Source organism: Dryobates pubescens, chromosome Z (genome assembly GCF_014839835.1).
Source record: "Dryobates pubescens isolate bDryPub1 chromosome Z, bDryPub1.pri, whole genome shotgun sequence".
Taxonomy (NCBI): Eukaryota; Metazoa; Chordata; class Aves; order Piciformes; family Picidae; genus Dryobates; species Dryobates pubescens.
The window spans coordinates 118,911,565-118,939,270 of record NC_071657.1 but is presented as its reverse complement, the minus strand read 5'-3'; the positions used below and the strand labels follow the sequence as shown (position 1 = coordinate 118,939,270).

The 27,706-nt window shown below is 44.2% G+C and overlaps 1 protein-coding gene across 1 annotated transcript in view; it reads right to left on the bottom strand.

Moving 5' to 3' along the window:
• The window catches only part of EXOC4 (exocyst complex component 4), a 488,502-nt gene that overhangs the window by 423,083 nt on the left and 37,713 nt on the right, over nt 1-27,706 (bottom strand). Inside the window, exons 4-5 of the mRNA XM_009900238.2 lie at nt 9,768-9,952; nt 7,613-7,722 (exon numbers count right to left, since the gene is read on the bottom strand). Coding sequence (XP_009898540.1) covers nt 7,613-7,722; nt 9,768-9,952 — 295 coding nt within the window. The remainder of the gene's footprint in view (nt 1-7,612; nt 7,723-9,767; nt 9,953-27,706) is intronic.

Here is a 27,706-nt window from a genome sequence, read left to right as displayed (position 1 = left end):
TGGTTGCAATAAGCAGTGTGAGCAATCTGGCACTGTAGGCCTGGAGCCTGGCATGGTGGTAGGCCATGTCCAGCACGGGTGCAGAGGTAGATAGCAGCATAGCAGAATAGTGCTGTGCCTGCACCGTGTACCCAAAGCAGGACACCGGTAGCTATAAACACAGAGAGTTATCTCAGAATAACAGGACACACACGTGCATCAACAACCTTGTGTGTTATTACTGGTTTAACCAATAATCTACAGTAATAGTGTGTGGTCACTCGTGAGGGGCCAATGAAGCCATGCCAGCAATGCCCTCCGGGTTGATATAAGTTCTAAGGGTTTTCTTACTGCGCACTTTCCTCCATGCTTTTCTTACTAGCCTGTCAGCTCTACTGTCTGCTCTGTACCATGCTTTCACCATAGGCCTGAGCCACGGGCCTGCAATACTGAAGCAATAAAGGCCAATACTAGATCACATTGATCAGATGTATTGACTCCATTCTCCGTCGTCGCTAAAACACAACTGGAAATGTTTGTAGCTAAACTAACCTCTTTGAAAAATCTAAATTTCGGTGCCACTTAATGATTCCAAGTGGTTTGCATGGCTTCATTCCATTCAAAGATGACACTACATCACAGAATCACACAACACAGTTGTGGCTGGAAGGGACCTCTAGAGGTCATCAGGTCCAAACTCCCTGCTTAAGAAGGGCTGCCCAGAACCACATCTAGATAGCATTTTAGTATCTCTAAGGATGGAGACTTCACAGCCCCCATGGTCAATCTGTGCCAGTGCTCTGCTACCCTTACATGTAACAAAGTGTTTCCTGACATTTAGAGGGTACCTCCTGTATGTGCATTTTTACCCTCTTGATGGGCATCACTGAAGAGTGCCCTGTACCCTTCAAGTACACACAGTTAAGATCTGCCTTGAGCCTTCTCCTCTCTAGGCTCAGCAGTCCCAGTTCTCTCAGCCTCTTCTCACAGGACAAATGCTCCAGACCCTGAAACATCTTCATGACTTTTGTTGGACTCTCTCCAGTATGCCCCTCTCTCACAATAGGGAGCCCAGCACTGGATCCAGCACTCTTCAACAGGCTGAGCAGAGGGGAAGGATCACTGCTGACAACCCATTGGCAGAACGTTCTCTAACACAGTCCAAGACACCTTCAGCCTTCTTTGTGGCAAGGACACTGTGCTGGCTGCTCGCATTCAACCTGTTGTTCACCACAACCCTTAGGTCTTGTTCTGCTTTTCAGCTTGGTGATGGCCAGCATGTCGCAGTGCCTGAGGCTGTTCCTCTCCAAAGGCAGGAATTTGCAATTCCTTTGGTTGAGCTTCATGAATTTCCTGTCAGTCCATTTCTCTAACACCTCCAGGGCCCTCTGGATAGCAACAAAACTCTCTGGCTCATTGGTCATTCCTCCCAGTCTGGTGTCATCTGAAAACTTGTTAAGGGTACACCGCCCCACTGTCCAGATCAGTAATTAAAATGTTGAACAAGACTAAATTCAGTAGGATCCTAAGTTACCAGACTCCAGCTCAACTTACTACTGCTGATCACCACCATTCAGCCAGGTTTTGATCCATCTCACCATCTGCTCATTCAGCCTGTACACTGCCCATTTCTCTATTGGGATAATATGGAAAACAGTCTAAAAAGGCTGTACTGAAGACCAGATAGACAATACTCGCTGCTTTCCTTTTGTCTACCAGACATTTCATCATATAAGTTCATCAAGTTGGTCAAGCATGAATTCCCCTGGATGAAGCCATGCTGACCACTCCTGGTGAGTTTCTTGTTCTAATGACCTCTGCAAACCACTTAAATAGAACATTCTAATATAGTTTCCTTAAAAGTCTCCCAGATCTGAAGGAGTGATGATTTTGCCACATTGTATAATAAAATATGAAGCCATTTTCACAAGTTCTCTCTCTCTGAAGTGATGCACCTGAAAACACACAACTCCATGTTCAAGCAGTCAAAAATCTACCCTGTGATTAAATCAGCAGAAAGCTGAAGCCTGTGCATCGATTCCTCACCTCCACAGCTACAAAAGTGGAAACTTCCCTGACAGCTCCCTGGTTTGACAATGCCCTATAAAATGGTCTGTTCCAATTGATGACACTCTAATTTGTACACTTCTGCTGTTTTGTAAGAAAGAAACCTGCTGCAAGAGGCATTTTTAATAGCTCTGGTCTGATGCCCATAAAAGCCAACACTGATAACTCATTTAAGCAAAGCTGCTCAAGAAGAGACTCCTGGGTCTTGTTTTTCATTCCCATGAATGGTCAAAATTTGTTGCTACTCTTTACAGATGATTTCATTAGCTTTGTGCTTTTAAGGGCAACTACTAAAATTTAATGTACTATTTCCTATGATTTATGTCCTTTCTGAGCATACCCTTTCTGCCTTCAATCCTTCTAAAGAAAAGGGTGCACATTTATAGTGCCCCAAAGCCATAATTTAAGATTTGAATAAACATAACTTGCTAATTTCTGGTGCTGAATCCTTGTTTTGACCCCTGGCAGGAAGCAACAAATGGATGGTTCATTTTAAAAAAGGGTCCTTTAAAGATATTGGTCATGATCTCGCTCTGCATCATCATCAAGTCTGGATGAAAATGGGTGTCAGAGATCAATAACCTCAAAGCCTCATGGCAAATCTTCTTGAAAAGTGTTGCTCATACAGCTACATCTAGAGTTTAAAGGAAGTTAAGTCTTTTAAAAAGCAGAGGCATTTTAATTTGACAAGGCTACTCTTTCAAATCCATTGCAACAACATTTCATCCTGGGAAAATTCCAAGTACTTTGAAAGCCACATGAGCCACATTCAACATCATCTTAATGCACACAGGCAGGAAAACCAAGTCTCACCAAAAAGTGCACAGTAGTCCACTGCCTTACATCGGAACCACACAGAAAAACAGAGAGAGAATCATTGAAAGAACCAGATCTGAGGACAGCAGAGAATCAGAGAATGGTTTGGGTTGGAAGGGACCTTAAAAGTCATCTAGTTCCAACCCCACCACCACGGGCAGGGACACCTCCCACTAGACCATATTGCTCAACCAACCTATCCTCACACACCTCCAGGGAGTGCCAAATTCTTATGTCTATCAACGGACTGACACTCACACCCTTCTCCAGGGCCCTTTTTTCCTTAACCAATTTTAGAACAGAATCAAGATAGATCAAGAATGACCCTTTTGGCTTTCCTCACATGGATCTAAAAATCACCTTACTTTCCCTTTCCTTCCCTAAACACACACATACAGATCACACACATCAAGGTTTAGCCATCAAGTCAGAGCACAAATTATCAGTGAGGATCAGTGGCAGAAATCATGGTCCTGCAGAAATGAACATAAAAAAAAGGTTACTTCAAGGATTTTGCCTTTGTGCAGCTGCAAACCCTTCTTAAACTGCAAGAGCAAAATTATTCTTTCCAGGCACAAAAATTTACCTTAATAACAAACTCTGCTTTTTGTACAGCACTGCAATGACAGTGGGAGAATCAGAGTCTCCGCTGCATTCCCACGAGCCTCTGATCAAGTCCTGGGGTGAATTTGTGCAAATGCAAAGCCAGGAAAACTCTGCTTCAGTGAGGGGATCATTTAATTTTCCATACAAACGGTAGACAAAATACATGCAGCTGGTGTCAGATCCTCAGGTGAGGTGACCAGGACAAAAATAATCTTTTCTGTATTAGTTCAGCATGTTTGTTCCATGGAAGTGAAAGCACCTCTGGCAACCTGCTCATGGTGGAAGTCTGGGAGGAGCAGCCGACACCCCATCAGGCTCTGCTGCCATGCAGTGAGACCTGGACAGACTGGAGAGCTGGGCTGAAGGGAACATCAGAAGTTCAACAAGGAAAGAGCAGAGTCCTGCACCTGGGGAAGAATAATCCCCTGCACCAGTACAGGTGAGAGGGCTGACCTGCTGGAAAGCAGCTCCATAGAGAAGGAACTAGAAGTTATAGTGCACAAAAATTTCACCACGAGCCATCAGTGTGTGCTCATGGCCAAAACAGCCAACCGTCTGCAGTGCCTTATGAAGAGTGTGGCCACCGGGTCAAGGGAGTTTCTTCTTCCCCTCTACTCTGCCCTAGCGAAGCCATGGCTGGAGTCTAGTTCCAAGCTCCCCAGTTCAAAAGAGACTCTACTGAAGAGAGTCCAGTGGCGGTTACAAAGATGGCAAGGGGACTGTATCGTCTTTCTGTGGCAGTTCAGGCTGGGTGCCTCCTGTTCCTGCCACACACACCTCCGGTGTCCCAGGTGTCCAGCCCAGTAGGTGGACACAGGAAGTTGCATATTTCATACCCATAATATCCTGCGCCCTATAAATCCATCTGCAGTCATTCTCTTCCTCTTTCCTCCCTCCCTGCTCCCGTGGGAGGTGCTCCCTAGCAGGTAAGGGTGGGGGAGTTATCTCAAGGCCTCTTAGGCCTAGCTAGGCCTAATGCCAGGACGAAAAGGGGGGAGGCGCAGTCTCAGACCTGGCCAGCCTGAGACTAGCCTAGCAGTGGTGGAGCAGGAAGAGCGAGCCCTGGGGGTTTTGGGTGTACCCTCAGGTGGGGAGATGGGAAAGGTTGGGGACCTTTGGATTTGTTTTAAGGGACTCTGTACGCTTTGGGATTCTTTGGTCACTGCACTTGTAGTTTCTGTAAAACACTAATTGCTTTTCCATTTAAAGTTTCTATCACTTTGCAATCCATTTGTATGAGTGTCATTCTTTTGCCTCTCTCAGGGGCAAGAGAGGATCTGCCTGGCCTCAAACCAGGACACTTTCTCATGATTGAAGACTGATACCTGGAGCTGTTTAGCGTGGAGAAGAGCAGCCAGAGAAGGGATCTTCTCAATGCTCAGCATGAGCTAAAGGGCAAGAGACAAGAGAATGGGGCCAGACACTTGAATGGTGCCCAGTGTGGGACAAGGAGCAATGGGCACAAACTGAAACAGAGGAAGCTCCATTTCAACTTGAGAAAAATAAAATATTCTTTCCTGTGAGGGTGCCAGAGCCTCAGAGTGGGCTGTGAAGCCTCCTTCTCTGGAGAGATTCCAAACCCATCTGGCCATTGTAATCCTGGGCAGGTGACCCTGCTATTGTAATCCTGCTCCAGGTGACCCTGCTATAGTAAGAGGGTTGGACTGGATGACCTCCAGAGGTTGCTTCCAAAAACAATGTCACAATAGCATTTCCAGAGCCACTTTAAAATACAGATCCTAAAGTTCTGGTTCCTGCTGGTATTTTGCATGGCCAAGTCCAAAGGTCTTGAAATGTTTTCTCCTACATGCCAGTACTTGTGTTGTTGGGAGGGGGGGGGGGGGGGAAAAAAAGCCAAGAGCAGTAACTAGAGTTCACTTTAGAAGCCACCACACTACCTGGATCTAGAAAACACATTTTTCTCTTGGAGTTGAGAAGTGTATTATCTGTTCAGCATATAATTTACAGATGCCAAGAACATTATTTGTCGCCACCTCGGCTCATCTTTGTGGATTTGTACAAAGTATTCTCAGGAATGTTTCAGGGAAGTGCACTCCTGGGTTTGTCATGTACTGGGTGAGCACATTTTATAGTTCCAGGAAGAGCCTGGCAATGCAGAAATCTTCATAAACACTCTTCAGAGTACAGAAGGTTCAAGCAGAGAAATATGATTTACAAGTTAATTTATTTCTCTGAACTAGCATGAAGGGGAAATGTTAGTGGTGAGGCACCGCATCTACAATCCTCAGGCGAACATTACTGAAGGTTTTGTTTATTTTACCTGGAGCAGGAACAGCTTTAATTTCCTTATAAAGATTCTACAGGACAAGGTAACATCTCCTTTGGGAAGTGAAAGCAGAAAGGACTCCAAATGTTGGCATCTTTGCCGAGATGGACTGAATGAGTCAGTGGTTTATAATGACAGGCATTAATATGCACAGCCACTTGTTCATCAATAGAAAGCTAAAGAACTTAAAATGACTGAAGGCAGAAACAGCTTTTGTGATGCACACACAAGTTTTAGAGTCTGATAGCTTTGCAGTCCTGGAAAAGGCCACTTATAAATAAAATTACATGGATAAAATATAGGTAGGTACACTGTGCACTTGAAGCAAAAGCATATGCATACTTTATGCTGATCAAATGTTATAATCTGCATCTTTCCAGTCTGAGGAACACTTGTCCAACACTTCACTGAACAATACATAACAAAGAGCCAGGGAGGAGATTTTCTGGTGCCTTGGGCATGAAGAGGAAGAATAAATTGGTAGAAAACAGATTTTTTTTTTTTTTTTAAGACAGATTTTTAGAACTACCACATCTGAACAGACCTACACTGACTTGCTGGAGCTGATGACGAAGCCATCCTTTTTGCAAAGAGATCCATAGAAAGGAGAAGAGGTGATGGGTTCAAGTTATTCCTGGAGAGAATCCAAAATGGAGACAAGAGAAAAATTCCGCACAAGAACAATCAGATATTGGAATCATCTCTCCAGGAAAGTGGTGGAGTCCCCAGCATCTGACACTTAAGATTCAACTGGTGACCCATGGGGGACAAGACTTGCCACTGATCTCCATCTAGACATCAAACTGTTGAACATTACCCTCTGGACATAACCACCCAACCAATTTGTTATCCACCCATCAAATCTGTATCTCTCCAATTTAGTGAGGAGGATGCTGTGGGGGGCCATGTCAAAGACATTATAGAAATCCAGGTAGACAACATCTGTGCTTTGGGACAGGGTATGGTGTTAACTCTTCAGTATTGAGTCAAAGGTTGGACTGATGATCTTCAATGTCTCTTCCAACCAGATATATTCTGTGACTCCCTTGTCCACTGATATACTCGCTTTGCTACAGAAGGTCCAGTAGGTTGGTTAGGCAGAACTTGCCCTTGGTAAAACCATGCTGGCTGTCCCAAATCACCTCCCAGTCCTCCATGTAGGTCACTTCTCTATTATTCATTGTATTCTTTTTTTGAACAAAGACAATTCCACGTACTAATCTACTGAAACAATACAAGGATTAATTCCCCATCTGTGCAGCACTTTCAAAGCCTCCCACACCAATGAAACAGAGTGTTTTGATCAGTCTTTGTTACAGTAACAAGTATACAAAGATCACCACCAGGTTATTCCTGTCTTTAGACCTTTAGTCAAAGTCACATAGCTCTCACAACAACAACAAAAAAAAAAATTATCTTTGACCTTTTGGCTCCAACACTGCAAAAAAACCCTTTCTGCAACATCTACACTTACCTGTCTGCCTACATTAAATAATGCAGAGGAGACCCCCATGCAAACTGAACTGACCACTATCTATCTCTGCTGCCCAAGATACCAGAAACATGATCAAGATCCCAACAGGCAGGGAAAACCAGGTTTCCCCACCCTCACAGAAGAGGGGAGAAGAAAGGGGAGGGACAATTTGCCAAAAGAAAACTGCAAATATGGCCAAGTTCTGTCCCTGGACACACCACTCATTTCATGGCATTGCACAAATTACTTTCAGTCTTTGTTTTGGGACCTTCTGTCAGCAGCCATCCCTGAAAAGGAGATGATACACCCACTACAAATAAATGTACAATAAATTCTATGTACAAATAAATTCTGTGAGGAATGCATGGGACTTAAATACTCACTGCTGGAGCTTCCGGGAGTACTGAACTGAGACGCCTCAAGGAATTTCCGAGGTGTAGACAAGTTAGTAACATCCATAAGTGGTACAGGAGAGGCATCCTTCACAAGTGAACTGTATGAGGGGAAAGAATTCAGGCAGTTTGTAATTTACAGTCATAGTTCACAACAAATAATCCATTTATTTCTTAAACTCTTAAGCCTAAGCAACAGATCTACAGAATGGTTTTGCCACAAGAGGTTTATGAAACTTAAAGTGCAAACCCAGGGATGAATACAAGTTGGTGTGTCTATACACACAAGCAATGACAAGGGAACACTGTCATAGCAAAAGCAAAATTGGGTTTTCCCAAGGCCTCTCAGAATTTAACAGCACTTTAGATTTGTCTGCCTGGTCACAGCAACATAGTCAAGACAAAGGCCTGTCTTCATAGGAGAGGTGCTTCATCTCCATGAGCATCTTGGTGACCCTCCTCTGTACCCACACCAGCAGGTCCATGCCACTCTTGTGTTAAGGGCCCCAGAGCTGGACACAGTACTACCAGGTAAGGTCTCACCAGACAGTGTGGCAAAATTGCCTATCTCCTCCTCCTTTTGATGCACAGCCTTCTGGGCTGCAAGTGCCCATTGCTTGCTCATGTGCAGCTTCTCGTCCATCACTACCCCCAAGTCCTTTTCTGCAGGGCTGTTCTCATTTTCATCATTCCCCAGCCTGTACTAATATTGAAGATTGCCCTGACCTTGGTGGAGGACCTTGCTTGCACTTTGCCTTATTGAATGAAGCTCATGAGACTGAAGATCATTAAAATCATTCCATCCAACTGTCCAAAACAAAAAGATTCCACCAGACATTAGAGCCAGAAAGTCAGTGGAAAAAAAGCTACCAAATCCCAGCACAGTGGCAGCTGCAAGGGACCTCTGGACATCATCTAGTCTAACACCCCTGCTAAAGCAGGGTCACCAAAAGCAGGTTACCCATGATTGCATCCAGGTGGGTTTGGAATCTCCCCAGAGAAGGAGATTCCATAACCTGCCTGGACAGCCTGCCCCAGGGCTCCAGAACCCTCACATCAAAGAAGTTCCTTCTCCTCATGTTCAGATGGAATTTCCTGTGTTCCCATTTGCCCCCTAAGTCACATTATCAAATATCTATGGTGTCCAACAGGGAATATGGAAAAAGACAGAAGCCAAGAAGATAAGGGGTGCCTGTAGCAGCCAAACTTGAGTTAGTGAGCCGCTGCAGAGTCTGGGTACACCAAAGCTTTATGTCTGTTTTTAATTAACAAGATGAGTGAGGAAGGGACTGAGGGCTTGCTAGAAACTCTCCTTCCTAGGAATTTAAACTTCAATCAACACTTTATTTCATAAATTCATGTAATGCAATTTACTCTATCTCTTCTCTTGTTTTCAGTAAGCATTTTTTATTCCTTCTCATAATAAACTGCCACTTAATCTTTTCTCTGCTTCTTTGTCACAGGCTGGCTCCCCCTTTTCCTTCCCATCACTGTTTATTAGCTCTCCTACACCAGATATCTTCCAACACTGTCTCTGTCTTTTCTAGCCACTGTCTTTTTCCCTCCTCTCTCAGTAACTCAATAGAGTTGCACTCAAAATTCACAAAATTAGGTAAAAATAGCACTTCTACTGCAGCTGAATTCCACTGATCAGATGCACCAAGCAATTTCACCTTCTTAAAATACCTTAGAAACAGAACACAGCCAAGAACACTGCTCAATATTGTAGCCTCTGGCTAGTAACCTTAGGGTTAGCTGGAAGTCTTTTAAACCTTGGGTACTTCCCAGAAAAGATGAGCCATTTTTCCCTGTGTTCTTCCATTTGCCAGACCTGAGCCTCATGATCATGACATTTGTAGGAAAGGTATATGCAGAGAAGGAAAAGAATGCTAAAAGGAATTGACCTCATCAGAATTCTGTGGGAAGCAGCAAAACCCCAACAGAATCACTAAGCAAAAGTGAAAGAACAAGAACAGTCTGTTCACAGGCTCCAAGATGCATCAACATATTTGGTGGGCTTTTGCTCCCCACAGCCATAAGCATGAGAAATTTGCTTGCCAAAAATGAAAGGTTGAAATGTAAGTCAAAAGCATTCTCCCAAGAAAGGGAGAGCTGTTGCCCTCAGCTAGCATCACAGCAAACCCACCTTATTCTCCCTTTCTCCTTGTTGCGTTGTCCTACTCGGTTAGTTGACTTGATGTAAAGATGACGGTGTAGTTCATCTATCAGGACCAGGTGCATGTTCATCTTCTTACTATGGAGCTCCAGACGCAGATCACTCAGTCCCTCCACCTGAAGAAGGGGGCCCTCCAAGGAGTCCACTGCTGACACCTGGAAAGAGAACACATGACAACTTCTGCAGGTCAATTCATTCATCTCTCAGAACTTTTGCATCTCAATAGCTCTCTCTAAAAATAAGGAGCTGGAGCACTGGACCAGACTGCCCAGAAAGGAGACTCCTTCTTCAGAGAGAATCCAAACTTGCCTGGACATTGTACTCCTAGGCAACCTGCTCTAAGAGGGAGGTTTGAATAGATGGTCTCCAAAGCTCCCTTCCAATCTCCACCATGCTTGGATTCTGTGGATACCATGAGGATTCTATGCTTCCAGCCTTTTAAAGCACAAAATGTTCAAGCTAGTATTTCTTTATTTCTATTCCTGGAAGAAAATTCAATATATAAAAAGGGTCCAAGATCTGAACAGCTCCAATTTAATGAGCAGTCTTCAAACATTTTGAGCCTATGCATAAAATAAGCTCGTTAAAACACAGCTCATTCAATAAAAAAACCAAAGCAGAGTTTATCACAAAATAAAAGGATTATGAAGTAGAGAAGTTAGAGAAAGAGACTGACAACAATGTCTTATTGTGTATGTTCTTCTCATTGCAGAAATGCCAACAAATCATAAACAGAGAGAAAATGGCTTAAATTTTATTTGCCTACATTGATATCATGACATGGCTCTGTAGACTGGAAGGTGAGGCTTCCTAACCTGTATCACTTATATCCGCAGCCATCAGGCAATGAAAGCTAGTGCTGGTTCAAAGGTAGTTTTGAACTCTGAAAGAGTGAGGAGGAGTTAAACCATACAATCAGAGAATGGTTTGGGTGGGAAGGGATCTTAAAGATCACCTAGTTCCTACCCCCTGCCATGGGCAGGGACACCTTCCACTACACAAGGTTGCTTGAGTCCACATTCAAACTGGCATTGAATCCTTCCTAGGGAGGAGCCATCCACAACTCTGGGCAACCTGTTTCAGCGTCTCACCACCCTCACTGTGAAAAGTATTTTCCTAATATCCGTTCTAAATCTGCCCTACAGCTTCAACCCATTCCCTTTCATACTATCACTACAAGCTTTCTTGTAGGCCCCCTTCAGTATTGGAAGGTTACTGTAAGGTCTCCACAGAGCCTTCTCTTCTCTAGGCTCAACAACCCCAACTCTCTCTGCCTCCCTTATGTTCTCATAAGGGAGGTGCTCCAGCCCTCTGATCATTTTCATGGCCTCCTCCGGACCCACTCCAACAGTTCAATGTTCTGTCACAGGACTGGACACAGTACTCCAGGTGAGATCTCAAGAGAGCAGAACAGAGGGTCAGAATCATCTCACTTGTCCTGCTGGTCACGCTTCTTTTCATGCAGCCCAGGGCAGAGTTGGCTTTCTGTGCTGCAAGTGCACAAATACTTGATTATTAAGGCTCACAGTAAGGAAAATAAAATTACACAAGCAACAGCGATCCAAACATGGAGTAACAAAGGTATCACCTCCCTGCTGATACACTTCAAAAGTGACTAAGTGACATTTGCTTGATTCAGGAAGCTCATTTTTATTTATATCCTAAAAATCAAAGTGTGGACAAAAGCACCAGGACTACTAACTCAGTGCATACAAGCAACACTATCCATGTGCATCTCTCCTAGTTCACCTGTTTCTCCAACCATTTAACAAAGCACCTCCACGGTTACTAAATAAATAATGGCATCTCTCTGCAACTGCCCAAAGTCTCAGTGCTGAAGCTGTAAGAACCTAGAAGCAGCATGTTTGGCATAAAAAAAGAAAAATAGGGAACAAAAGTTTACAATAAAATAAAAAAAAATTCCTTACTAACTGAAGATGCTATTCCCAACATCAGACATTTGCCTGCACTTCAGGATGTATGCTTATAGCAAAAAAAAAATAATAAAACCCATTAAAAATGAAAAGCAAGGAGACAAAGCAACCAAGCAGCCAAGCTAAGGTCTGCTCCCTTACTACCAGTAAATATTAACTACTCTGAAAGAACATCTATCAACAGTGTATTGCTTTGCTTCCCTCTAAGCCAAGAGTGACCATGCAGCTGGTTTGGGACAGTCAGGCTTTTTATATTAAGAGCAGTGTGGATAAGCAAGCTGAACTTGTTCCTTCCTCCTCAAAAATTTTGCCCAGAAATCACCAACTAGGAAATTCTCTTCTCTGCATGGATGATGAGTGGGCACTTGCTTACAGTCTTTATATTACAGATTAGTCCTGAGAAAGGATTCATGTCACATTATTAACCACAGAGGAGTGAACAGGCTCCTAAGCCCACCAGTGCTGTAAATTCAACACCATTTATGGGGTTCCTATCCCCTGACACAAAGCATGATCTACCCTCTTTCTTCCCAGCTTTTATTGTGGACAGTTACAGAACTCAGAATTCCACCATAGAAGGGGGTGGAAGGGACCTCTGGAGATCAGGTAGTACTCTACTAAACCAGGATCACACACAGCAGGTTGCCCAGGATCATATCCAGGTGGGTGTGGAATCTCTCCAGAGAAGGAAACTCCACAGCCTCTCTAGGTAGCCTGCTCCAGGGCTGCACCACACTCACAAGAGGGAAGGTTTTCCTTACAACTAGGTGGAACTTCCTGTGTTCCAGATTATGCCCATTGTCCTGTCACTGGACACCACTGAAAATAGTCTGGCCCCATCTTCTTACCCCCTACCCTTCAGCTCTTCCTGAGAATTCAAGAGATCCCCTCTCAGTCTGCTCTTCTCCAGGCTCAACAGCCCCAGGTTCCTCCTCACAGAGATGCTCCGGGCCCCTTAGCATCTTTGTAGCCTCTGCTGGATACTTTCCAGTACTTACTGTTTCTCTTGAACCGGGGAGCCCAGCAGTGGACAAATTACTCCAAATGTGTCCTCACTAGGTCAGAGTAGATGGGGAGGAGAACCTCCCTCGACCTCTTGATTGCACTCTTAACACACCCCAGAAGACCATTGGCCTTCGTGGTTACAAGGGCACGTCGCTGGCTCATGCAGGGCACATCACATGGTGTTTGGCCAGGACATCGTAAAACCACACCACACATGATGCAAACCCCCCCAAAAGCTGGTATGCCAGGGTGCATACAAATAGAGAAGGCTCAGCAGGCATGCAAACAGCTTAGAAACCCTTGGCAGAAGTGTGTTAATTTTTATCTTTTCCTTTGGCAGGTAGAGATGTACCCCACAATTCCCAATTCCACAGGCACTTTAACCCTCCCCAGTCACTTCAGCAGATTTGCAGACACTCATCACTGCCCTGAAAGCTGTCAGCAATTTCACCAAAGCAAGAACAAAATCAGGAACAACATTTGTCAAACTGAGAAGCTGAGAGATGAAAATGCAAGTAGGGAAGAAATGGAAAGCAAGGAGGAAACTGACATTAAAAAAGGTTCCAAGGCATCCAGGAAAAGTATTATCTAAAAACCAAGCAACAAAAATTTAAAGCTTTCCACCCAGATCATTTGGCTCTATTTTTGTCCTCACAGTTCCTAAAGAGTTAGTTATTCTCTAAATTAATTAAGAGCAACACAGAGTTCTCAAACACATCTTTTGAGAAACAAATGGAACACTCATTTACTGCACTTAACAACCCACACCCTCCCCAACAACAATAAAACCAAGAAAATGCCATGCTGTTATGCACTGAATGTTCTTCCTCTGGGGAAAGCTGGGAGTGTTAGGTGGGGCTTTTGGGATGGGCATTCTGTTTTGTTGATTTTTCTGTTGTTATTTGGTCAGGTTTGAGTTTTTGGTTGATTGGGCTTTGCTGGGGGTTTTTTGTTCAGTTTTGTTTTTAAGGGCCTTCCTGATATGGCTTGAAATTGTGCCATGGGAGGCTTAGGTTGGTTATTAGGAAAAATTTCTCAACTGGTCAGGCATTGGAACAGGCTCCCCAGGGAGGTGGTGGAGTCACCATCCCTGGAGGTGTTCAAGAAATGTGTGGATATGGCACTTCGGGACATGGTTGAATGGCCATGGTGGTGTTAGATTGATGGCTGGGCTCAGTCTTAGAGGACTTTTCCAACTGAAACAATTCCAAGATTATATGATAATTCTGTAAAGAACAACATTAATAGATGAGGGGAGAGCAACTGATGTCATTTACCTGGACCTGAGCAAAGCCTTCGACAGTGTCCTGCACCACATCCTGATCTCCGAACTGGTGACACATGGGTTTGATGGGGTAGACCACTAGATGGATAAAGAACTGGCTTGATGGCTGCACCCAAAGAGTGGCTGGCTGTCAATGCATCCATGTCCCAGAGGAGGCCAGTGACAAGTGGCATCCCTCAGGGATCAGTCCTGGGACCAGGCTCATTCACCATCTTTGTTGGCAGCATGTACAGTGGCATTGAGTGCACCCTCAGCAAGTTTGCTGATGACACCAAGCTGTGTGGTGCAGCAGACACACTGGAGGGAAGGGATGCCATCCAGAGGGACCTTGACAGGCTGGAAAGGTGGGCACAGGCCAACCTCATGAGGTTCAACAAGACCAAGTGCAGGGTCCTGCATCTGGGTTGAGGCAATCCCAGGCACAAATACAGGCTGGGCAGTGACTGGCTGGAAAGCAGCCCAGAGGAGAGAGACTTGGGGGTGCTGGTGGACGAGAAGCTCAACATGAGCTCTCAGTGTGCACTTGCAGCCCAGAAAGCCAATCAGATCCTGGGCTGCATCAAGAGAAGTGTGGCCAGCAGGTCAAGGGAGGTTATTCTCCCCCTCTACTCAGCTCTGCGGAGACCCCACCTGGAGTACTGCATCCAGTTCTGGAGCCCCTATTACAAGAGGGATATGGACATGCTGGAGCACGTCCAGAGAAGGGCCACGAGGATGATCAGAGGGCTGGAGCACCTCTCCTGTGAGTACAGACTGAAAGAGTTGGGGCTGTTCAGTCTGCAGAAGAGAAGGCTCCGAGGAGACCTAATTGTGGCCTTCCAGTATCTGAAGGGGGCTACAAGAAGGCTGGGGAGGGACTGCTCAGGATGTCAGGCAGTGATAGGACTAGGGGGAATGGAATGAAGCTGGAGGTGGGGAGATTCAGGGCTGGATGTGAGGAGGAAGTTCTTCACCATGAGAGTGGTGAAGCCCTGGAATGGGTTGTCCAGGGAGGTGGTTGAGGCCCCGTCCCTGGCGGTGTTTAAGACCAGGCTGGATGAGGCTCTGGCCAGCCTGATCTAGTGTGGGGTGTCCCTGCCCATGGCAGGGGGGTTGGAGCTAGATGATCCTTGTGGTCCCTTCCAACCCTGACTGATACTATGAAATCAAGGAAAAGATGCATTCTAGGAAAAACTTACATGCTGGGGGTTGAACGTGCTTGAATTGCCAGCATCATGCTTAAACATAAAAAGCTTTCCACAGTTTAAAAGTCAAATATCTCACTCCCTTTTGAGCACTGAACTTCTGAAACCCTGTGATTTTATATTTAAATTGTACCTATTATTTTCCCACTCCCTTATTACAAAGCTATCTGGAGGCTTCAGACAAGCAAAAGCCCTTCAATTCAAATTACCTGTATCACTTATTTGGATTTTAATTGTACTACTTTGAATAATTATGAACAGAAAAACCTTACAAGCTACAGCATTTCCACATCAGGCTTGATTTCTTTCAGTACATTATAGCAAGTTTTGGATATATTTTTTTCAGTTCACCAGCAGTGTTTTCAACATCCACTTAAAAAAAAACAAATCAAATCAGTGCTGGGAAGGAAATAAACCCCCTACATTTAGATAAGGAGTATAACCCATCCTGTTGCCCAGCGCTAGAATGACCAAGCTTCTCATGTTACCATCATTTACTGTGTTCACCACTGCTTTACAGAGCACGTAATACATCAAAAGGCATTGGAGCCCTCTTATATGGCAGATGAGGAGAGCAGCGAGGTCAAAGGCTATTCACACCTACCAAAGAGTGACCTCCAGTCCCCACATGCTAGACTGAGAAATAACTGGAGCCACTCCAAAGCACACTGTGGTCACTGAGTAAACAGGGATATGCAAAGGCAGCATTTTCTGTTAGAACATGTCAAAATTCTGAAAATCAAGAATCAGCATTTATGTGGTTGCTGATTATCCCCTGATCCAGCTTGGAAGGGACCTTCAGAGCTTTACAACCTGATCCCTTGCTCAAAGCAGAACTAACTCCAACATTCCCTTCAACTTCCAAGATTCATCTGCAGGCATTCCAGCGTGACCTGCCCTAGGTGATCCTGATTTGGCATGGGGTTTGGACTTCATCTCTGGAGGTTCCTTCCAACCCCCACCATTCTATGACTGTTACATCAGGCAACTCATGGCATCTAGTCAAGGACTGAAAATCAGCAAGCACAGAGATTCAGAGTCTCTCTGATCTCTTGTTCCTGTGTTCAACTCCTCTCATGGGGCAAGATTTTTCTCCTTAATATAGAATTATTTGGGTTGGAAGGGATCTTAAAGATCATCTAGTTACAGCTTCCCTGCCATGGTCAGTGACACCTTCCAGCAGGTTGCTCAAAGGATCTCCTAACCTGGCCTTACACACTTCCAGGCATGGGGCACCCACAACTTCTCTTAAGTTCAGCCAGTTTCTCCCACAGAAACGGTTGATGGATGCCTCATTTGCACACTTGCACCTGGCTCTGTTTTCACTCTGAGAAGGCCACAGGCAGCAAAAAAACAGTTTTCCTGCAGGATGAACAAACCCAGTTACTGCACACATTCTGTGCTTCTAACCTCCATGACCCTGGGGGTTCTCCAGTGGACTCACTGCCATACATTTCTTTCCCCATGCAAGAAAAGGTGGGTACCTTTCTTGTAGAGGAGCCACCAAAACTGGACATGGTACTGCATACATAACCTCACAAGCATAGAGACATTTACATTGATCTGCTGGCTGTGATTCTATAAATACGGGGAATGGGACATTCAAATATCAATACAACAACCCAGACTGCATCTCCACAGTGTGGGCAGCAGGTGGAGGGAGGGGGTTCTGCCCCTCTGCTCCACTCTGCTGAAACCCTACCTACAGTGCTGGGGTCAGCTCTGGAGTCCTCAGCACAGCAGAGACATGGACCTCTTGGAGTGGGGCCAAAGGAGCCCAGGGAGACCTTCCTGTGGCTTTTCAGTACTTAAAGCTGGGGACAGACAGTTTAGCAGGGCCTATTATGACAGGACAAGGGGTGATGGTTTCAATCGAAGAGAGGGAGATTTAGACTGGATAAGAGGAAGAACCATTTTACACTGAGGGTGATGAAACACTGGCCCAGGTTGCCCAGAGAAGTGGTAGATGCCTCATCTCTGGAAACATTCCAGGTCAGCCAACTGGGGACTCCGAGCAACCTGCTCTAGTTGAAGACATCCCTACTTATTGCAGAAGGGTTGGAGCAGATGATGTTTGAAAGAGCCCTTCCAACCCAAACCATTCCATAATTCTATGATACAGTGACACAGATTCAGCACAATACTCTCTTATCCAAAGCAGTCAGTGAGGGAAACCACCCTTGTTTCCCATGTCACTGCCACCCTGCACATGAACTGAACTAAGGGTGCAATTGAGACCTCACATCTGCTTTTTGTTCCATATCCATGCCCTGGTAAGAACTTTGCATAACAAAGATTAAAGATGCTATAAAATAGGCAACAGTAGCACATTTAATTAGATTTTCTCCTCTCAGCTTAGACCAGATTTCTCAAGTAGTTACCTGGGGTTTAATACTCCTATTATCTCCTGGGTGCTCTTCATACTAACAGAAGGACAAAGAGACACAGAATTGTATGTAGAGGGAAGAGTTGTCACTATAGACCTCTGCTTAGGATTCGTAATGGAATAGCTGCCTTTTTGCAGAGAACCTGAACATCAGATGTATGGAAAAAACCTACAAATAGTTCAAGGGTCCAGAAAATGCACCTGAGGGCCCTTCAAGACTTTCTTGTACCCACCTGGTTTACCTAGAGGTATAGGAGTGATTTTAATTTTTTTTTCCCCCCATAAAGGGGTGTCAGGGTTAGAGTTAGGTTGAGCACTAAATAGACAAATGTTCTCTACGAACCCTTCTCCTTTCCCAAAGGGAAAAGGAGTAAAGGAAGGACTGATGGGTTGGGGAAGAAACTAAACCAGTTTTAGTGAAAATAATAACAATAAAATGAAATATAAACAAGTATCTACAATACCAATATCATTCCCAAGTCCCTGATGGCAATGACATCACCATCATCGCTGATGCTGGAGGCAGACACTGGGGAAGTCCCAGACTGGACTTCAGCAATAGATGGGAACCAAACTCAGGAGCCAGATTCTGAAACTGGATTCAGGAACATAAAACATGATGCATAAAAATAATTTGGCCAGCAGAACAAGGGCAGGAATCATCCTGTACTTGGCACTGCTGAGACCACATCTCAAATACTGGGTTCAGTTTTGGGCTCCTCACTATGAGAAGGACATAGAATCATAGAATTGGTAGGGACCTCAAGGATCATCTAGTTCCAAACCCCCTGCCATGGGCAGGGACACCTCACACTAGATCATTGACATGCTGGAGTGTGTTCAGAAGAGGGCTTCTGGTCCTGTCACTAGGCACTACTGAACAGAGCCTCACGTAGTCTTCTTTGCACTCTCCTCTGCATTTATTACACATTGATAAGACCTCTCTGGAACCTTCTCTCCTCTCAGGTGAGCTGTTCTGGAACATGTCCAGAGAAGGGCAACAAAGCTGGGGAGGGGTCTGGAGCACAAGCCCTATGAGTAGTGGCTGAGGGAGCTGAGATTGTTCACCCTGGAGAAGATGAGGCTCAGGGGAGACCTTGTTGCCATCTACAACTACTTGAAGGGAGGTTGTAGCCAGGTGAGGGTTGGTCTCTTCTCCCAAACAACCTGTGACAGAGCTAGAGGACACAGCCTCAAGCTGAACCTGGGCAGGTTTAGGCTGTGAAATTCTTCACAGAAAGAGTGATTGGCCATTGGAGCGGGCTGCCCAGGGAGGTGGTGGAGTCACCATCACTGGAGGTGTTTAAGAAGAGACTGGATGGGGCACTTGGTGCCATGGTTTAGTTGATTAGATGGTGTTGGGTGATAGGTTGGACTCCATGATCTTGAAGGTCTTCTCCAACCTGGTTAATTCTGTATCTTGTATCTTTTCCTCAATGTTCCTGTCCCTTCAAAATCCCCATGGAAAGAAGTATAGCCAGCAGATCAAGAGCAGTGATTCTGCCACCCTACTCGGGTGAGACCTCACCTGGAGTACTGAGTCCAGCTACAGGACTCCCAACACAAGAGAGAGAAAGCCATCTTGCAGCAGGTCCAGAGAGGGCCACAAAGATATCAGAGGGGCACCTCTCCTATGGCAACAGGCTGAGGCAGTTGGGATTGTTCAGCCTGGGGTAGAGAAGGCTCTGGGGAGACCTTATAGCTACATTTCAGTATCTGAAGAGGACCTACAGGAAGGCTGGGGAGGGACTGTTCAGAAAGGGTTGTAGCATAGGACAATAAGCAATGGTTTGAAACTGCAGCTAGGCATATTTAGGTTGGACATCAGGAAGACGTTCTTCACAATGAGAGTGGCAAAATACTGGAACAGGTTACAAAGGAAATAGGTTGAGGCTGCATCCCTGGAGACATTCAAGATCAGACTTGATGTGGCCCTGGCCAGCCTGATCTTGTTGGAGATGTCTCTGCTCACTGCTGGTGTGTTGAACAAGATAACCTTTGAAGGGCTCTTCCAACCCAGTATCATCTGTGAATCCATGAAAGGGCTAACATCCAGAAAACAGGTGAGTGTTGAGTACATTGAGCCTCCACTGCTGGAAACATGAGTAACTGCTTAAGCCTGCTTTTCATCTGTATTTATCCTTTTTAACAAGAAGCTTGTGTTAAGTCTTACCAAATAAGCCTGTATTTCACCTGAAAACTTGTTCAGTATTTTGGTTGCAAGGTGACTCAAGATGAAGCTGAAAAGTTTCTCTTTTGAGGATGGGATATCCGAATAATGAGGCACATGGAAAAAAATGCACTTACAGTTAAGAAACCTCCAAACTAGGAGCTGTCTGCTACAAAACTGCCAAAGGTCAGTATACAGCACAGTGTGAACTGATACCAAGACAAAGCAGTGACCATCAGCTAGCTAAAGTGACCATGAACTTCATAAAACCCAGATATTCCTGAAGCAGGAAGCCTTCAGCTAAAGCCCACAGAAAATGAGAAGGACCTAGATCAAAGATCTTGAGCTATTCCTGCTTGTCACTGCTTCCTTCTGCTTAAAAACAGGAAAAAGAGAATAGGTAACACAGGATGTGAGGATTAATGAGTACCTGGGAAACACTGATGAACAGCAGCCAGTGTTGATTAACATTCTTGATAGTAAGGTGATGGCAGAAATTGCCACCCATTTTGTTCACCTTTAAAATAGCCTCGTAAGAATTCACAAGTTAAAAGCCAACAAAAGAACTATAAAAGACTGAGGGCTAAGGAAGAGGATTCCTCTGCAATATTTTGGCAAGAGCTGAGGTCACTCTGCTTGAGATAAAAGGATTTGCTGACCAAATAATGCAGAAAGGGGAAGACTGATGCAGACTGAAGCAGAAAAGAGAAGTTTGAAAGATTAGTTAGATTCTGAGCTACACACAAAAAAAGAAGTGCTCAGGTTGCAAGAACTGAGCTCACTCTGAGATGAGCAGTGTAAGCTGATTTGATGGGGAAGGACAGGGTAAAAGGCTTGCTTTTTGTTCATAAGGTTGTTTCCTCTTAAGCATAGCGCCTTATACCAAGATTCCCACCAGCTCAGTCATCTTCACTGAAAAGCAGCCACTGCTACAAAAGGAGGCACAAGCAGCCAGCATGTGGCACAGTGCCCAGCAGCAAGAATGTATATCCAAAGGCTGAGTAACACAATTCTGGTCTTAAAAGAGCAGAAGAGGTTTCTCCAGAGAATCAAATTCCAGCAAGCCAAACTCCACAGTTTTCCTTTCTAAATCACTCATCCCATCTAGTCTTACCATCCTTTTCTTTCCTGGAAGGAAATCTGAGGTTATTAAATCCAAGTATGAAGGAGGGCTGAAGCATTTCCCTACCACCGTCATGCTGCTTTAATTAGATTTTACAGAAGTTAATTTTATCTCTCTTGCTAATAAAACTAGTGCTTCTGCTTTATGAAAACATGCAAAGCAAACATGTCATAAACATATTCACTCCAAGCAGAAGCAGCTTTTCTTTTCCTTAGGTGTTTAAATGGCAGTGACCCAACCTTACTGTTTTCCTCTACAAACCGGAACACATTCAATTATGTTTCTCACTTGCTGTCCTTTGCTCCAGCTACATAAATTTAATCCTTTGGAATTTGTCTTAATCCTGTCACACATCAATCATTCTACTTCTTCCTCCACTCACCGCAATTCATCAATGCCTCTCTAGTAATAAAGTGCTGAAACCAAAAGCAGTGCTCAAGGAACACAGTGGAGAGAAATCACCAAAGGGAAAAAAAAAGAGAAAGATTATTTAACTGCTCCCTTGGACTGTAACACAAAAAACCCCCAGCATTTTCAACACCAGTATTGGTCAAATGACTGCTCCAAAAGGGGAAGGGGGAGTGTGAGAGACTAAATCTTGTCTCTCCTGGTATGACTTAAAGATAAAATCACCTTTGGTGCTTGCCCAAACAATAGCTGATGTGTATTGGGTGGAGCCACTGGATAAGGATTCTTGGGAAGGTGCAAAAGATAACATTACTCACTGGACCACAGCTGGCCTCACAAGAATGGACCGAGGCCACCCTCGGGAATATGCATAAGACAAGACCCATCAGGTACCCCGGAAAATGGAGGATGGTGAGACAATGGATTCACCACCTGCCCCCCGATTTCCTGAGGGACAATACTTAGACACATAGCTAAGGACTAAAAAACTGTAAGAGACTTGAGCAACTACTGGCTCAGTAGAAGGAAAACACAGATGAAGTAAAACACAGGAGGACTATGCTCGGGGCAATGCTGCTCTGGAGAAAAATGACAGAGACATCACCACAGAGCCTGGAAGAAGCAGAACCCTCTCTCCGTGTCCTAAGTTCCGCCTGCTGCAACTCATGGAGCTAAAGAGGATGCTCAGAGGACCACATCTCTTCTACAGCACCCTTTCTCTACAGACCCAACATCTCCTGCAGCACCTTTCATCCACAGACTCAAACTGTCTGGGGGTGGGGGGAGGTGTGTGGTAATATAATTCCTCTCCTCTTCTCTCTCTCTTCTCATCCATCCACTTTGTGTAATAAATAGTCCAGCTGTTGATATTTTCGCCTTGTTTGTGCCTCTCATTTCACAACAGGGGAATGTTCAAAAGAACTGAGCCTCTTGCCCTCTCCGGACCAAGACAGAGGGAGAAAAAAAGTTCAGACCAACTCTTGGCAGCACAGGATTTCTCCATCAGAGAGAACTCGATGGAAATGACATGTATTATAGAATCATTATGGTTGGAACAAACCTCAAAGATCAAGTCCAGCTGTTAAACCAACGCCACCATGACCACTAAACCATGTCCCAAAGTGCCACATGTAATTGGTTTTTGAAAACCTCCAGGGATGGTGCCTCCCTGAGCAGCCTTTTCCAATGCCTGACCACTCTTTCAGCAAAGAAAGTTTTCCAAATATCCAACCTAAATGTCCCCTGGCACAACTTGAGGCCATTTCATCTTGTCCTGTTGCTAGTTGCTTAAGAGACCAACATCCACCTCACTACAATCTCCTTTCAGGGAATCGTAGAGAGGGAGAAGTCTCTCTTCAGCCTTTTCTTCCACACAGGTATTGCCCCAGTACCTGTGATAACTGTGTGCCTCAAATGCTCAGGACCTCCTGAGGATGAAAGTGGCAACTCAGAGATTTGGTATCTACAAGAAGCACCTCAGAGGGGTCAGCCACAGAATTCATTGCCAAAGCACAGTGAGCCTCTAAATTTAAATCAGTACAAAAAGTAACAGGAACAAATTTGAGGAAGAAACACCTACCTTGTGCTGTTCAGCACAGCAGACACCAGCTTTACTGTCAAAAGATGCATATTGCCAACTGCTGGAAGTTCACACAGCATTTTGGGACAGGATTGCTATGGCTTGCTCTGTCCTCACCTCCTTCAAAGCATCCTCTGCATCAGACAGTACTGGCCCAAGAGCACCTTTGGCCTGACCCTGAACAGACATCTATATTAGATGTCACTGCAGCACTAGCAAGGACTAGTAATACAGTAGGAGGTACCTTAAAGGCAGCTAAAAAAGGTTTTTCCTTACTTTTTTTCATCTTTTCATTTAATGCATCCTCACTTAGTCTCTAATGCCCTTTAGAAAAGCATTTTTTTTTCAGGGCCACTTCAGTCACCAAGTCCTCTCTCTAGATGAATCACAGAATGTTAGAGGTTGGAAGGGACCTCTAGAGATCATCAAGTCCAACCTCCCCTGCCAAAGCAGGATCACGTAGTACAGGTCACAGGAACACATCCAGGTGGGTTTTACAAGTCTCCAAAGGAGAAAACCCCACAACCTCTCCGGGCAGCCTGTTCCAGTGCTCTGCCACCCATGATAGCGTCCTAACGAACTGAAGTGAAAAGACCAAACAGGGTTTCCTTTTCATGCAAACCTACAGCTACCTAAACCAATTCTTTTGCAATCTTCAGGTAGACTTTTCAGATCTTTTCTACTCCATGTTCCCTATCTCTGTTAAAAGAATTTTTTATTCTTTACAATTAGCTCCTCACCTATTAATTTACTAACTTCTTTTCATTACAGAACTCCTAAGTTCATAATATTAAACTGTGTAAGACAACCAATGCCTCTTCAAACAAGCCCCATCCATACATCTTCATTTATGAACTGTTTGCAGCTTTACACAGCAACATTTCTTCTATCAAAAATTACTTGGTAGCATTATACCAACTTCACCAGCCATAAATCAGCTTACTTCGGTAGAAAACAACTCTGTTAAATTCACCCTGAATGATTCAAATGCTTTACTAAAAATTGAATTTATTGTACCTCCTCACCCACCATTCACTGCCCTTAAAAAGAGAATCAGATTTATCTCTATTATTTTATATCATCCCATAACCCAATCCATCTTCAACATTCTCTCTGGGTGTTTGTTCCAATATTTTACTGCAGACAGAATTATATCTGCACAACCCAGGGTTTGAAAGAGAATGAATGGGGAAAAATAGTGATTAGTGGGGAAAAAACCCTGCAACTTCCTGTATTCTAAGATGAAGTGATTAAAATGGAAAAGTATAGCAGAGTGTAGTCTATAACATACCTTAGCAATAATAATTACCAAAGGGATACATAACAAAAGAAATAGTAACCTGAAGGTGTAACAATGCTAGGTTCATGAGTGTCCTGGTTTGAGCTAGAACAGAACTAATTCTGTTCAGAGATTTGACTTCACAGCTCAGGCTCTTCTCAGAAACTGCACATAGAATAGAACAGAACCCAACCCAGTTGGAAAAGACATTTGAGATTTCTGTCTTATTCCCTTTCTTTTCCCCTTTGGAAAAGGGGGAAGGTTCATAGCCCGAGTTACTCATCTAGTGGCCAGCTCAGCCTTCACTCTTGACAACGACCTAAGAAGAACACAAATAACGACTAAGCCACAAAAACTTCCAAGCTGTTGGGAGACCACTCCCAAGAAGAGATGCATCCTTAAATGACAGGAGCAATTGCCTTAAAGAACTTCTCATCACTGCATCTACAGCACAACCAGGAAGGATTCCATTTCATGTTCAGAAAGGCCCATTCCCAACAGCACAGATCAGAATGATACAGATCCCTCTCCCTTTCATTAGGGCCAGCGTCTTGTCGTGTAGCTGTGGCTCATTTTCACCATCAAAAGATGCCTGACACCTCTACTCCACCTTCATTACAGCATGTTTTCTTATTTAATAAACTTTCATCAGCTTAATGAATGGTTGTTATTAGTAGAGCTAACAGCCCCAGGATAATACTCCAGAGAGATATCAATGCCTGTTGGTGCATTAACTAAGAGCGGAGGGGCTGAGGTCAAGCATGTGGCAATGCAAATGAAGCAGTATCAGGCACCAATGTTTTAATGCACCAGACTGCCTCAGATAATGGAAACTGCAGGATGAAAATGAGGAGATAAAGTTATTGATAGATATAGGGAGAGAAAAAATTAAGATGTTTCAAAGGGGAAGAAATCCTTCACCTACCAATGTTTTCAAAGGCAGTCTAGCAAGTTTACTTAAAAATCAAAAAATATCAAAATAGAACCATTGAATCATTAAGGTTGGAAAAGACCTTTAAGATCAATTAGAATTTAAAGAGAAAAACAAAAGTAAAGACTCGGAAAAGAAGTGAATAATGTTCTAACAATACATAGCACCAGTGCTTCTCACAAGGAACTCGGGTATTCTACAGATTTTAACCACAGAAGCCCAGCATTGTAGGGGGTGGAAATGGCCTGTGGAAATCACCTACTCCAACCCTCTAAAGCAGGGTCACCCAGAGCAGGTTGCACAGGATCACATCCAGATTTACAATCTCTCCAGAGGAGGAGACTCCACAACTTCTCTGGGCAGCCTACTCCAGTGCTCTGTCACCCTCACAAGAAAGAAGTTTTCCCTTTTGTTTAGGTGGAACCTCCTGAGATTCAGTTTGTGCCTGCCACCCCTTGTCCAGTCACTGGGCACCAATGAAAACCAACTTAAGCTTTACAGTGCTCCTTGAAGGCAGACAACTAACACTAGCAAATTCTAACATCTAAGGAAAAACTGAGTATTTTAAATGAAAAAAAAAATAGAAGCAAGCTCATGATTTCCATGCTAATGTGTACACCACTAGAACATACTCTACACATTCATCAACTTAATATGAATGAGGCTGCTTTCTTCCTCTCCCACACCTCAACCACACAGCCAACAGAAATCATGAGGCTTGCCAATCATTAACAAGTAATACAAACCAGTTCCTTTAAGCATAAACACTTCCACACCTCAGTAGGTACTCTGAAATGAGATACAACCCTGGAGATGTCAGCTTCTCAATTTCCTTTTCTAAAAAGCTTCTTCTTAATCAATAAGGTCAATAATGACAAGACACAATGCTGGCTGGGGAGAGACTTCAAGGCAAGAAAGTATTAGGAAAACATTACTATTGCTGTAATTTAGAAGGAAGAAAATTTCAAGGAAGGCCAAAATTTTAATTTTGTAATAAAAGGATTTCTGCAGAATCCCAAAGCAACAAAAGTCTCTTATTTTCACTTAGGCCATTAATTCCACAATACAAAACTGTTCCTCAGCAGCACCTGAATCCCAGCTCTGTAATTACAAACACAGAAACTAAATGAAAGACTGTTTTTATTGATTTTCATTGTTCCAGCTGAAAGGCAGACAGTAAATAAAATGCACACCCAGAACTCCGCTGCAATTTTGATTTCATTATTCCAGACTACTTACAAAGTAAGAAGTCTCCCAGCAAGGCTGACAGACCTGGGGCTGTTCAGCCTGGAGAAGAGCAGACTGACAGGGGAACTTCTCCATGCTCAGCAAGAGTTAAAGAGGATGGGTCCAGACTCTCTTCAGTGATGTTCAGTGATGTCCAGTGATAGGACAAGGAGTAACAGGCACAAACTAGAAAGCAGGAGGTTCCTGTGAGGGTGACAGAGCCCTGGAGTAGGCTGCCCAAAGAGGCTGTGGAGCCTCTTTCTCTGGATTCCAAACCCACCTGTACACCGTGATCCTGGGCAACCACTTGCAGGTGAGCCCACTTTAGCAGGGGGTTGGACTACATGATCTCCAGAGCTACTTTTTGACCACAACCATGCTGGGATTTTCTGATTCCCTGTAGTCTGCTTCTAATTGAGAGTCTCCTCATTCTTTCTCCACTGAAGAAAGACACAGGTAGCAGCTACTTTCAAGCAACAAACTAAAACTCTCAGCCATGCCTACAAACTCCAGTATTTTCTGGGAAGACATCAATCACTCAAACACCTCCTTGGAGAATTAACATGAAGCACACAAAAAAGGAGGAGACACTGTTATAGAGTAGGACATTGCTGTCTACAACTGCCTGAAGGGAGGTTGTAGCCAGGTGGGGGTTAGTCTCTTCTCCCAGGCAACCACCAGCACAACAAGAGGACACAGTCTCAAGCTGTGCCAGGGGAGGTTTAGGCTGCATGTTAGGAAGATGTTCTTCACCGAAAGAGTGAGTGGCCATTGGAATGGGCTGCCCAGGGAGGTGGTGGAGTCACCATCACTGGAGATGTTTAGCAAGAGACTGGATGGGGCACTTGGTACCATGGTTTAGTTGATTAGATAGTGTTGGGTGATGGGTTGCACTTGATGATCTCAAAGGTCTTTTCCAGCCTGGTTAATTCTATTCTATTTTAATATGTTCCTTATGGGATGAACAAGAAGAGGTAAAATATGCACAAGTGTATATCCAATATTTTAAGCTCTTTCTTTGACTCCCACTTCCCACAGTACATAAGGTTATTTGTCCTCATACACTGTTCTCCAGAAAAATCTTTAATCATGTTAAGCTTCTCTATTTCCTTTTCCACCTCTCCCTTCTGTCTCAGCATCTTTATGAGCATTTTGGCAGAGCATTTCCACTCATTAAAACACTTTCTACTTGTGCCCATGTCTTCACACACTAAGTGGCCCAGTCATGCTGTCAGGCCCTGAAGTTTAAAATAACAACTCATGTTTCCGTAAAATGCTTTGGGATACAGACAACTGAGCTATCCATGATCTCCAGTTGAAGCTGGTATGATAGATAAGGACAGATTGCACAACAAAGTAATGATTTTCAAAAAATTAGCTGGAAGATACCTTTCAGAT